The 12,978-nt window shown below is 49.1% G+C and overlaps 2 protein-coding genes across 4 annotated transcripts in view; one reads left to right on the top strand and one right to left on the bottom strand.

The window, feature by feature from the left end:
- TDRD9 (tudor domain containing 9) overlaps window positions 1-3,378 on the bottom strand; it is a 107,249-nt gene extending 103,871 nt beyond the window's left edge. Inside the window, exon 1 of one of the 2 annotated variants that reach the window (XM_067732488.1) lies at window positions 3,257-3,378. In XM_067732488.1, coding sequence (XP_067588589.1) covers window positions 3,257-3,378 — 122 coding nt within the window. Of the gene's footprint in view, window positions 1-3,243 lie in introns of both variants that reach the window. The other variant, XM_067732578.1, reaches the window with a different exon arrangement.
- Window positions 3,379-7,925: 4,547 nt separating this feature from the next.
- On the top strand, window positions 7,926-12,703 carry ATP5MJ (ATP synthase membrane subunit j). 2 transcript variants are annotated; one of them, XM_067716207.1, is made up of 5 exons: window positions 7,950-8,082; window positions 10,428-10,593; window positions 10,977-11,100; window positions 11,836-11,859; window positions 12,552-12,703. In XM_067716207.1, the coding sequence occupies exons 2-5, from the start codon at window positions 10,582-10,584 to the stop codon at window positions 12,584-12,586; spliced, it is 195 nt and encodes a 64-aa protein (XP_067572308.1). In that variant the 5' UTR covers window positions 7,950-8,082; window positions 10,428-10,581; the 3' UTR covers window positions 12,587-12,703. The 2 variants fall into 2 exon arrangements, with proteins under 2 accessions (XP_067572391.1, XP_067572308.1); XM_067716290.1 differs by lacking the exon at window positions 10,428-10,593 and having other exon boundaries at window positions 7,926-8,082.
- The last annotated feature ends 275 nt before the right edge of the window (window positions 12,704-12,978 follow it).

The raw sequence follows: 12,978 nt of genomic DNA on the forward strand, positions 1-12,978 counted from the left end.
GACGGAAGGAAATTCATAGGATCACTGAATATATCATTTGCAAACCATTCAACTACCCCTACTCACTTTACCACCCTTCCCAACTCCTGGTCCTGGCTCACTTCTCACCACAGGAACTCAAGCAGGGTTTTCTTTCAGAAAGAAACTCACACTGTGACTCTGTACTCACCACACAGACACAGGTCCATCTCACAGAGCAATTCTTATTTGAACTACCATGATACAGTCTGGTATTTTCTATTGCTCTTTTTTTGTTCACAACTCATATGACTCATTAAGCTGATTTAACAGCACCCACAGACTGGACTCCGGGGACTCAACGCAAGCTAATCTTCCCACCTGAGTGACTGTCCCTCTCAAATACCTTTTCACTATGCGATACCGTATACCTATAAAGTCTGCCTTCCCCTACATTGAATGTTTTCTCACCAACATCAAAACTCTCCTTCAGGGCTTCCCTGGTGGCACAGTGGTTAAGAATCCGCCTGCCAATGCAGGGGACACAGGTTTGAGCCCTGGTCCAGGAAGATCCCACATGCCGCAGAGCAACTAAGCCCGTTGCGCCACAACTACTGAGCCTGCGCTCTAGAGCCCGCGAGCCACAACTACTGAGCCCACGTGCCACAACTACTGAAGCCCACGCACCTAGAGCCCATGCTCCGCAACAAGAAAAGCCACCGCGATGAGAAGCCTGCGCACTGCAATGAAGAGTAGCCCCCATTCGCCGCAACTAGAGCAGCCCACATGTAGCAATGAGGACCCAACGCAGCCAAAAATAAATTAATTAAATAAATAAATTTATTTTTTAAAAAAACTCTCCTTCACTGGGAAGACATCATTCAACAAGCCTCTGAGCAGCCGTTGTCTGCCAGGCACTGGAGCTGCCACAGCTTCACGGTCAGCTTATCTAAGTCTGCATCCCGGCTCTACCACTGTATTAGTCTCCTGCTGCTGCCACAGGTCACCACAAGTTCAGCAGATTAAAACAACACAAATTCATTATCTCTCAGTTTCTGTAAATCACAAGTCCAGGTGGACCAACTGGGTCCTCTGTCTAGGGTCCCACAAGGCCAAAATCAAGGTGCTGGCAGGGCTGCATTCCCTAAGCTGGAGGCTCATTCAGGTCGTTGGCCAAATTCAGTTCCTTGAAGCTGTAGAACTGAGGTCCCCATTTCCTTGCTGGCTGTCAGCCAGGATCCAGTCTTTGCTCTTAGCTGCCCACATTCCTTCTCAAGCTTTCCATGTGGCCCCTCTAACAATGACCAGTCAAGTCCCTCTCAAGTTTCAAATCCCTGACTCTACCCAGAAAAGGTCTCTGCTTTTAAGAGCTCATTTGATTAGATAATCCTGGTAATCTCCCTATTTTAGGATCTGTAACCTTAATTACATCTGCAAAATCCCTTTTGCCACGTTACATAAAATGCTCACAGGTTCCAGTGGATATCTTTTGGGGATGGGGGAGGAAGTCATTCTACCTACCTTGACCATTTATTCCTGGAAACCAGGCAAGTCACTTTACCACCCAAGTGTGTTTCCTCATCTATAAAATCAAGGTAATGCCAGCAACCTCAAGGGGTTGTTCTGAGGGTTAAATAATATAGCTATATTTAACTGAGTGCCTACTCTTTGCTAGAGACTCTGGCATTAGATGAGCATTAAGGGTCCAGGAAGTTAAAAGGACATTTAAATCCATGCTTGTCGTTTCTGACAAGGTCAATAATAGCTTACTTCAGTACCACAGTGAGTCATTTAAAAGCAATACTGTTCTGCCCATTAAGTCTAGGGAGCAAGCAGGGGAGTGGGGGCAGGGGGCGGATCTAAGGGATCATTCGCCAGAGTAATCAAAGGAAACAAAGTGTGTGAAAACGTAAACAAAACAGCCACTCTAAAGCTGTACCAGAGTCCCTCTGTCCCCTCCCTGCCTCCAAGAAACAAAGTTACCAACGATCCCAAGTTGCACTTGACTTTACAAAGGCTCGAAACAACCCATGAGACCTTGACTCAGACTCTTGAGTCCATCCACTAGATCAAATGGGGGTGAAGGCTGGGGGCAATGCACAATGGTAACTTAAAAAAAATTAAAATCAAAACCACCCTCTCAACGGTAAAGGGTGTTGAACTCGGGGGGAAGAGGCCAAGCAGTGATGCAGATACCCCAAGCAGGGGATACTTCCACACTGACCTTCTTTAAAGAGGGAGCAGGTGTTTCTACTCACCAGGTCTAGGTCTCCTACAAATATAGGCATCCTCTTGCCTTATTTCCACTAAAATCATGTGAACAGATTAACCGACAGCACCCAAGTCAAGGAATAATGGGAGGAGAAGCACTAATAAAACTGAACAAAGATCCAGCATTAGTGCTCCTTGGTATTTACCCAAATGCGCCGAAACTTCTGAGCCCACAAAAACCTGCGCAAGAACGTCTACAGCAGCTTTATTTATAACTGCCAAAACTTGGAAGCCACCGAGATATTCTTCAGTGGTGATCGGGCCGTGGTGCATCCAGACAATGGAATATTATTCAGCACTAAAAAAAAATGACCTACCAAGCCCTAGAAACACATGGAGGAGGGCTTCCGTGGTGGCGCAGTGGTTGAGAGTCCGCCTGCCGATGCGGGGGACATGGGTTCGTGCCCCGGTCCGGGAGGGTCCCACGTGCCACGGAGCGGCTGGGCCCGTGAGCCATAGCCGCTGAGCCTGCGCGTCCGGAGCCTGTGCTCCGCGGCGGGAGGGGCCGCAGCAGTGAGAGGCCCGTGTACAGCAAGAAAAAAAAAAGGATGAACCCTCGTCTTATCGACGGATTTAGCTAATAATAATAAACATACCACAGTAAAGCTAGATGCTGACAATGAGAGAAACTGTTCGGGGAGCAGGAGGTACATGGGGCTCTACTTTCTGTTCAATTTCTCCATAAACTTAAATTGCTCTAAAAAGTAAATAAATAAAGCCTACGAATAAAAAGTTTTTAAACTGAACCAAACTCTGGAGCGGCTCCACTTCTGGTAGGGAGAAGTTCACCTGGCCCAGGCCACGGGGTGGGGCTTGCTTGGTGGCCAGCTCACTCTGGGACGGCCAGACATCTCACCAGAGCGGCCGAGGCCAGCGACATGGTCATGCGGGGTCGGGGAGGCCTAGGTCCTCGTTGCCCAGGCCCGCACCTGCGCCCGCCCCCGTCTGTCCCCCCCAGCCTCCTTACCTCCCGGGCGGCAGCAGCCTGGCCTGGGCCTGGGCCTCATGGCCCACGTCCCTGCGCTGCACCTCATCCCGGGCCACCTCGGCCGGGAGGGCGGGCGGCGAGCCCAGCAGCTCCACATCGGTCACCATCTTGCCGATGGTGAACCAGTCATTGATCTGGTCGAGGGTGAGCTTGCGCAGCATGCTCACAGGCCGGCGTCCGCACCTCTTCAACCTCGGGTCAGAGAAGCGGGAACACGTCGCACCACGACGCAGCGCCCGCACGACGCAGCGCCCGCACGACGCAGCGTCGGCAGGCCCGCGACCCCGCCCCGCCGCAAGCCCTCCAATCAGAGCGCCCCACACGCGCCACGCGCCCCACGCGCCACCCTGACCTTGTGCCACCGGCCCCGCCCCGCCCTGCTACGCCGTGTGAAGCCTGCCGGAAGCGCTTGCCGGTCAGCGACGCCGAAGTCCGGTCGCTGGGGGTCGGCCACCAGGTACCGAAGTTGGCAAAACGAGTCCCTCAGGGCCCCTCGGCCGTCTGGGGGCGCGGCCCAGCATCAGCGAACCCGGGATGTGCAAGAACAAGGCCTCCAGTTTCTCTCCAATCTCCCGCTTTGAGGGCTACTCCATCTGAGGCTTGGTGGGTGCTCTGGGCCAACACGGGACAGACGTTTATTGAGCACCAGCTGTGCGCCTGGCCCAGTGCAGGGTCGTGGTAATAGACCTCAGCATGGAGAAGATGGAAGGCAAACCAGAGCCTGCTAACCTGGGACACCTTGCACCTAAGTTGGGGAAGGGAGCAAGGAAGTCGGGGAAGGGTTCTTGGAGAAAATGACATCTAAGTGGAAACCTGAAGAAGAACCAGGAACGAGCCCGGCGAAAGAGGACTCGGAGGGGGAGGTAGTCCGCTGATGAAGGCCTGAAGGCAGGTGGCCCTGCTGGCTGAATTGAGGATCTGCAAGAAGTTCAGTGGGGCGAGATCTTGACTAAACTGAGTTCATCTTCCTTCCTTCCTTCTTTCCTAAATCCGCGTGTCAGGGGCGGTGTCCTCCCCACAGCTAGACAGAAACAGGTGGTTAGAGGTTCGCATTTGGAAGTCGTCAGCAAATGGATGGTGGTTAAAACCACCCTGGGAGCAGCTGAAATGGTCCAGGCCAGAGCGAGTGAAAGTAGACAGAAACTAGGAAGCAGCCTGAAAGAAGGGTCAGAGAGGAAGAATCCAGTAAAGATATACAAAGGAAGAAAGGCAACAGGGAGAATCAGAAGAGTGACGTTACTGCCTGGCCACCTTCACACCGTCAGTGCCCAGTGCAGTGTGGGCTCACAGGAAAGAGCCCTGTGAAGAAATAGGTGGGAGGAATCCAGAGCATGGCACTGGTCAACAGTGTGAGGGCCAATCAGTTAAACAAACACTGGAAAATGCCCAAAGAGTGGCAGATAGGAGGTCAGCCTGAGAACAGTGCAGAGAGAAGTCAGACTAGGCCGGGTTGAGCTATTGGTTTCTTACAAAAAACAAACCCAGCATGGTACTGAGCTAGAAGCCCCAGGCCCTATCTTGGCCACACCACTAATGTATTACGAGCTTTGGGCCTCGCATTTTGACTGTTCCAAATAGTACAGGCTTCAAAAGTCCCCCTCACACGCACATTTTTTGGCAAGGAAAAAAGAACATATTTTTCAATAAGTAAGAAAATGTGATCATAAAGTCATTTAGACTCTCAGTATGTCATTCAGCATTGGTTGGAAAATACTGCAACTTCATCCATTTTGTGAAGGCTAGCACATGTTCTGAATTTCACAAGATAGGCCAAAACCACTTCAAACAACTCTGCCAATCCCATTTGTGTTTCCTAGTACGTTACTGTTCCCACACTACCTTCCTTTGTTGATGTTACAGTGAGTGTGTTTCTAAGTGGAAGTTGCTCTTTTTCTGAAGAAAGTGCCTTTCACGCAGATGTTTTCTGAAGGGCTTTTTCTGTTCGTTGATCCTTTTGGCTTACTACCTCCTTCGGTCCTCCTGAGGTTTGAGTTTTTAACTGCAGTTGAAGGACACCGTCTTGATGCTTCTTCAGTTTTGAAATGTGTTGTCATTTAACTGCCACTTTCCAGACGAAACACTGGTTAACATTCGGTGTCGTGACAGAGTAAATGGCTTTGAGCCCCTTCATTTCATGAGTAGTTCTTGGTTCTCTTTAGTCATCTAGCCCAGCTCATCTGGCATTCCTGCCCAAAGTCCAGAGTTAAAAAGAGGCAGCTTCATAGTTCCGTATAGGCATGTAGACATCTAGGCCAGAGCAAAGGGGAAGGCCACGGAGCAGGCCTTGGTGGAAGTTTCACATACTTGCAACCCCAGAGCAGTTGGAGCTGCAGGCCCAAAGGGAAAACAGCTGAGAGCAATTCCAAGTGATGTTGATGCTGTGAAGTGGGAGGAGCTTTGCCCAAAATACCTTCATATCTTCAGTGACCTTCCCAGCCACAAAATACAGCATTTTGCATTTTGAATTAATCTGCTGGGATGACCCTTTCTTTAAACATTGTTTTCTTTGAACATGTGTTTTTCATGGGCTACGTTAGATTAACAACTGAGGACATTAAAATTCTGTTGCTCTCAAGTCGAGTTTGAAGTTTAAAAGATTTGTCTTGAACTAGCTTTACAATGATGATGCTCTTCCTTAAGTTCTTCCTCAGTGCTTATTGTCCTCTGCGGTTTTCTAGCTCATTATAAGTCTAAAACATTCTTTTTCTAAGACAGTGTTTCTCAAACCTTGTCCTTGTCTCAGGACCCACTTACATGCTTAAAAATTGTTGAAGAGGGCTTCCCTGGTGGCGCAGTGGTTGAGAGTCCGCCTGCCGATGCAGGGGACATGGGTTCGTGCCCCGGTCCGGGAAGATCCCACATGCCACGGAGCGGCTGGGCCCGTGAGCCATGGCCGCTGAGCCTGCGCATCCAGAGCCTGTGCTCCGAAACGGGAGAGGCCACAGCAGGGAGAAGCCCGCGTACCGCAAAAAAAAAAAAAAAAAAAAAAAAAATTGTTGAAGAAAAAAATTGTTGAAGACCCTACATAGCTTTTGTTTACATGGGTTCTATCTGCTTTATTTAGGGATTACAACTGAGAAATGTTTTATTTACTTCTTAAATTCATTTTAAAATGATGACAATAAGACCAGTTGATGTTAAAGGGAATCATTATGAAAAGTCACTATATTTACCCCCAAATTTTGGTGTTTGAGAAGAGTAAAAGACGCTTACATTTTCACAGACCTCTTAATGTCTGCCGTAATGGAAGATAGCTGGATTCTCCTGTTTTTGTACTCATTCTGTTGTGGCATCACAAGCCACACAGCCTCTGGGAAACTCCACCATACACTTGTGAGAGAACTCTAGTGAAAAAGACGAGTAACATCTTACCATTATTACAAACAATAGTTTCGGCCCTCGGGGGCCTTGGGTACCCCGAGACCACACTTTGAGCATCACTACCCTAAGTTTTCCAAGTTTTGCATGCAGCTTCATTTGATCCTAAGCTTTCACTTCGAAGTAGGACCAAGTCTGTTGCTCTTCCTTTCACCCTCCCCATCCTTCCTTCTGAGCTCACTTTCCTTCTGCGTGAATAATGAATGTTGATTTTTTTTTTTTAATCTGCAGGCCTACTGGTGATTATTCCCTCAGTTCTTAGTTGGCCCAAAATGTCATTTTGCCTTCTGTTCTGAATGCTAATTTCCTCACGCGTGGCATTCTAGATTGGCAGTTATACTAAGACACCAGTTACACCTATGATAGACTTTCTTGCTGTTCCTTTCTCTTTTGTCTGTGTTCCTGAATGGTTTCTTCTAACCCAGCCTCCAATTCAGTAATTCTTCAACTGTCTAATCTGTTGCTAAATCAGTCCAACTTCCATTGGACTCTTTTTCAAGTCAGCTAAGTGGCTTTCTTTTGTTTAACTTTTTACAGTTTCCAGTTTTCTGCTGAGATTTTCAGTCTTGTTTTTTAATTTCTTGCACATATTAAGCATGGTTATTTTTATTTATTTTTTAATATTTATTTATTTTGGCTGCACGGGTCTTAGTTGTGGGATCTTCGTTGTGGCATGTTTAGTTGCGGCATGCAGGATCTTTTAGTTGTGGCAATGCGAACCCTTAGTTGTGGCATGTGGACTCTTGGTTGTGGTATGCACGTGGGATCTAGTTCCAGGACCAGGGATCAAACCTCGGCCCCCTGCATTGGGAGCACAGAGTCTTACCCACTGAACCACCAGGAGGTCCCAAGCATGGTTATTTTTAAAGCCTGCGTCTTTTAGGTCCAGTGTCTTGCACCCCTGTGGAGTCTTTAGATTGTCTGTTTAGTAGAATTACGATGCACAGAATTGATGCATAAAATATGCAGAGCGAAACATGTTAACACAGAGATGGCAAGAAAATCAGAGACGGGAGAGGCAACTTTTCTGCGTTTAACACAAGTAAAGATTCCCTTTTTCGGGTAGACCGACTCGTCGGTTTTGTCCAAGACCTTCTCAGTTTCAGCACTGAAAGTCCCACTCCCAGGCAAATACGAATGGTTAAGTCACGTGATTGACACACACACACACACACACACACACACACACACACACACACACACACACACACACACACACACACACACACACACACACACACACACACACACACACACACACACACACACACACACACACGTTCCCTCCCCCAACCCTCCAGGCGAACCCGGGCGGCCGCTGGGGGCGCTGTGGTGCGCAGGCGCGGCCGGCGGAGGCGCGCTGGTCTAGGGCGACGCCGCTCCTTCCGCCTTCCCGGCAGGCCCCGCGCGGCGCCTGCGCGCTCAGTGACCTTTCCGAGTCGTCAGCTTTGAGTTGGGGCTGGCTGAGGCGCTAGTCTTTCGCCGAGGTGAGAGCGGGGCTGGGGTCGGCGCTCGGCGCGGGGTAGCCGGTACGGTGAGGGGCCGGATCGCGGGCGGCGAGGACCTGGGGCCCGGAGTGGCCTCCGCAGCGGGTGGGAGCCTCCCCGGTCCCACCGCGGCCACACCTCCATCCCCGCTGACCTTGAGGTCCAACTCTTCTACCTGCCCACGCGCACTTTTTACTTGGGTCCCCCAAACTGTAAAGGGAGGTCGTCCTGGGGTTAGCTGTTATTAGTCGAGGCCGCGCTACGCCTTTTCCTTTGGCCGTGAGAGGTTCAACCACCTAACCGAGCTTACAGGGCAGGTTAGTGATGGAGTCAGGATCCAAGCCGAGAGCTCCTTCCCCACGTTTACTCTCTTCTCTCCTTTACACCTCAAGTTTCCTTGCAAGCACACTGTTCTCGGAGCTACACTGTACGTATGACAGGGCTTTGGGAGAGGGGGAAACGGGGACCAAAACGGGATCGGAGGTTATTGCAATTGTACGGACCTCAGCCTGTGAAGCCCGGTCTGAGGCTCAACGGGTCAGAAGTTTCCTGTTTCCAGTGTAAGGTCAGGTGATAGTTTGCTGTTAATGTAACATACCAACCACTTTGCAGACTTAAACGGACACAACCGACACCCACTTGGCCTTTGAATAGGATGGGTCTTTGAAGGAATGGGCACTAATAAAACTCATACAGCTGGGAGACGATGCTAGATAGAGTGAACTCAGGCAGAAAAAGTAGGGGGCCTCATTTTGTAAACATTGGGAACATGTCGCTTGTCCAGCCAGATATGTCAGCCTTGGGCCAAAGGCGGGGTGAGAAGTAAGCATTTGCCGTGTACCTACCCTGAAGCACTCTTGGGTAATTCTAGGTGAGGAGACAACACCAGGGGTCTGGGCCCCGAGCAAAATATGGAGATAACAGAAGTTTCTTTGGCCCCTTCTTACCTCCTTTACACCCTCCTAGTTTGCTTTGCTCTTTTCCTTCTAGATCCTCTTCTGGCCTTGCTCTAAGGCCCCTACCTGACCTGGGCCTTGCCCTCAGCTTCTTAAGGCCTTCCTCGTAGAATCTCAGGAGCTTAGTACTGTTGTAGTCAGCTGGGCATCTGCAGAAATTCTTTCTGCTCTTGCTGCGATCATTTACTGAGTTTTTATTCCACACCAGGCAGTAGGTTGGGGTCCTTTACTTTGAGAGCCCAGTGGGGCAGGTGGAGCTATCCCTGTTTCACAGAAAGGGAAACCTCTGAAATGACAGCTTCAAGACATTGCCAGGATCGAGGGCAAAACAGGCTGAACTGGTGTAGGAACCTAGGATTCGCAGGCTTCCGACCCCATCGGTCTTCCTTCCCAGTCAGTGCTGGGCACAGGGAGGAGAGGAATTTGCTCAGTGCCTCTGAACTCCTCCTGTCCAGGGCTTCTAGAGGCTTCCTCCACATCCTGTTTGGATCTTCTTGTCTGCCTTTTCAGGGCAGGGCTGTGGGTTTCTTGGAACGTTATGCTCTGGCAGAGCATCCCGGTACTGCCTGAAGACAGGAAGTGTGAGGGCAGACACGTCTGCAAGGGGTTCCAGGAGGAGGACACAGCCACGTCTTCCTGGGTCACTCGGGGCTGGCTACCCTTCAGGCCTGGGTCTCAGCCTGGGTGTGTTCTCTCTTTGGAAGAGCTGGAAGCCAGTCCTCAGAGCAGATTCTCAGTAATGAGGAGCATATCCAGCTGGGTGACTTACAGATTCAGCTGTGTGGTCTCAGGCAACTGTGTCCAGCCAGATATGTCCAAGTAGTGCAGGAGATAAGCAAGTAAAGCACTTCGTGAATGCTGTTAAATTTGCATGACATTCTGAGAATAAAAGCTGCGCTCTTTGCTGTGGCCTGCAAGGCGCTGTATGACCTGGCCATCTTCTGTCCACTAGCCCAGCCATGACACTTCATGTAACAAGCACTTGCTGTAGGACAGCAGATACTGCAATTGGCACAGAGCAACTCCTCCATCTTCGTAACAGCCCTCTGAGGCGGGTGCTGTTTTAGAGATGAGGAAACCGAGGCAGTTTAAGTTAGCTGGAAAGTGACAGAGCCAGGATTTGAATCTGAGTGACCACAGTGGCCTTCTCGCTGTTCCTCCCACTCCGAGCATGTTCTGACCTTGGGTCTTGGCCCGTGAGCTGCCTCTACCAAGGACACTGTTCTCCCAGATGCTCTGGCTCTTTAGAGAACTGAAAGTTCTCTCTAAAAAAAGTGAGGTGATGGATGTGTTAATCACCTAGACAGGGCAAGTCCCTACACATCGTGCACATGTATCAAGTCACCACCATGGTGTACACCGTAAATGACTTACAGTTTTATATGTCAGTTATGCCTCAATACAGCTGAGATGCAAACAAAACAAAAGAAGGACTGAGATACAGCTGATGAACGTGAGCCCAAGCCTGGGTGTTAGTGTCACAGGGAAATCACCATGCCTTGACCATGTTCTTTCCCAGCTTTGAACGCCAACAGTTCTTAACATGGTGATGCAGGTATGCTAGTTTCTTCAAAAGTGTGTAATTCTTGGCATAATTTGGGGGCATTCGTGGACGATAGCCTTCGGAGAGGGGGACCATTGATGACACTGCGGGACAGCACGGGCTGGGAGAGCTCTGAGGCTGGAGGAATGTGAAGTGAGGAGTGCCCGGATGGCCAAGGTCAGGGGATGGTGAGAGGTGAGTGGAGCTTGGAAAGCTGTTGAGAGCAGGAGTCCCCATGTAGATGTTGGAATGGCTTCGGGTAGCAGGTCTGGCATAGGGGCTGCTCCCTGTTGGATAGTTTGGGAAATAGGGTCAAACTTAATAAATGGAAACCTCTTACCAGTTAGGTTTAAAACAATAGTCATGGTAATATTTATCACTGTGTTCCTTTTCAGATGCTTCAAAGCCTTATTAAGAATGTTTGGGTCCCCATGAAGCCCTACTATACCCAAGTTTACCAGGAGATTTGGGCAGGAATGGGGCTGATGGCTTTTATCGTTTATAAAATCAGGAGTGCTGGTAAGTTTCTTTGTGTTTGATTCATTGGAGGTCAAGAAGAAAATTACTTTCAAGAGGAATCACAATTCATATTGTAAAGAAACTGTGGTTCTTAACTAGGAGTGAACATCCGAACCCCTGGTGGTCCTTTGTTAAAATGTGGGGAGTGTAAGAGCTATGTCAGCGATAAGAAATTTGAACAAGACCTTGATATCGGAATTGTTAATTTTCTTAGGTGTGGCAATGGTATTTAGAATGCATAGGAGATATCCTGTTTTCAGAGATGCAGGTTAAAATATTTAGGGATGAAGTGTCATGGTATGCAGTGTATTACTGTACCTTTTCCATTGATCTGAATGTTTAAATATTTTCTTAATAAAAATAGGGGCAGAGTAACCATTTGGTTCTCAGTGAAGCAGAGATGAGGCCCAACTGTGTATGAATGAGCGATTGGTTAAAAAGAGGAAAGAAAGGAGAAACTTTAAACTGCAAGACTGGAGGTTAGGATCTGGTAGAGAGTGAAGAGTCCTGCAGATTCTGAAGGGCTATTTAACTGTTGAGAGAACATCTGTGGTAGAATTTTTACCACTTCTTGGCTTTGAGACACTATAGGAATTCCTATTTTCTGAAAGCTTCATTTAATAGCTTTGCCTAAGCTCTGAACTTTTCAGCCAAATGATGATTTCGACAGTGAGTCGACTAAAGGCATTTTTGTAAAGCATTGACATGACCAATTTTTCTTTCCATTTATTTTAGATAAAAGAAGTAAAGCCTTGAAAGGTAAGATTTCTGCTTCTTAAAATGGATGGGGAATGAAAAAACCCCATCGTACCTTTTTGGGACAAGGTATATCCCTGTTGTGAATTGAAGCTGCTGCGTGGTTCACTAAGCACGCAGAGGCAGTAGAAGCACTTCAGAACTTGGAGAGCGCTGGCCTGCTGGAAGCGGACTCTGAAGTTCCGCCCCCTACAGTCTGTGTGTTAAAAACCGTTGCTCACCCCTTGGGCCAAGTACAGCTTCCAGGAGTGAAATGAACTGATCGGAGCTAGCTGGTGTCACCAGTAGGCAGGAGGAGTTAGCTGTGCCAGTGGGCTGCCCTGTAGAGCGTGTTTTGAAAGCAAGAACCACATAAATTTGTGCCCTAGTGCTGGGCGTTCCTTCACTTCGCTTCCAAAGGACAGTGAAACTCTAGGCATCTGATTCCTGTGCAAACTTAGGACTGGCCCTTGACCTTGGGGAGAAGACATTTCCATGCCGCTTGCTCTTTGCGCCTGCACGTGAGCTGCATGCCCCCGTTGATTCCACAGACCCTCCATGTACATCCGTATAGAAATAACCCTCCATGTGCTCCATCATGTTGAAAGTTGTCCTTTGCATCTTCTGGCTTGTCAGTACATACCTATATAATGAACCACAGTCTGCTTGTTTCTTTCCTCCTAAATTGTATCTGTGTCGTGCTTCTCTTTGAAAAGCTTCCAGTCCTGAGCCTGCTCGTGGTCATCATTAACAAGCTCTCCTTGGATGGGACGTCGGTCTGGCTGTGTTGTGGGAACGTGGGACATCGGGTTGACTTGCAGCAGTGCCGCTGCCCTTGGGCATGAATAAACGTACCTGTGAGACCCATGCTGCCTGCGCCCGTGTCCCTCCCTTCGACCCGCCCCCACCACACTCCGAGTAGGTCTGCGTGCGCCAGGTGCAGCCAGAGTCTCGCCGAGCTGCCCTGTCCTTAGGAAATCCAAGGGGCCGATGAGTGAACACCTCGGTTAGCACAGGGGTGGAGGGCAGATCTAGGCTTCACACTCTGAAGGTCAGTAAATGGTAAGCAGATGATTCTGCTACTTAACTCCTATGACCTCCCTGAGCCTCTGTTTTCTCATCTGGAAAATGGAGATAATGTGT

This window comes from Pseudorca crassidens, chromosome 1 (genome assembly GCF_039906515.1).
Source record: "Pseudorca crassidens isolate mPseCra1 chromosome 1, mPseCra1.hap1, whole genome shotgun sequence".
NCBI lineage: Eukaryota > Metazoa > Chordata > Mammalia > Artiodactyla > Delphinidae > Pseudorca > Pseudorca crassidens.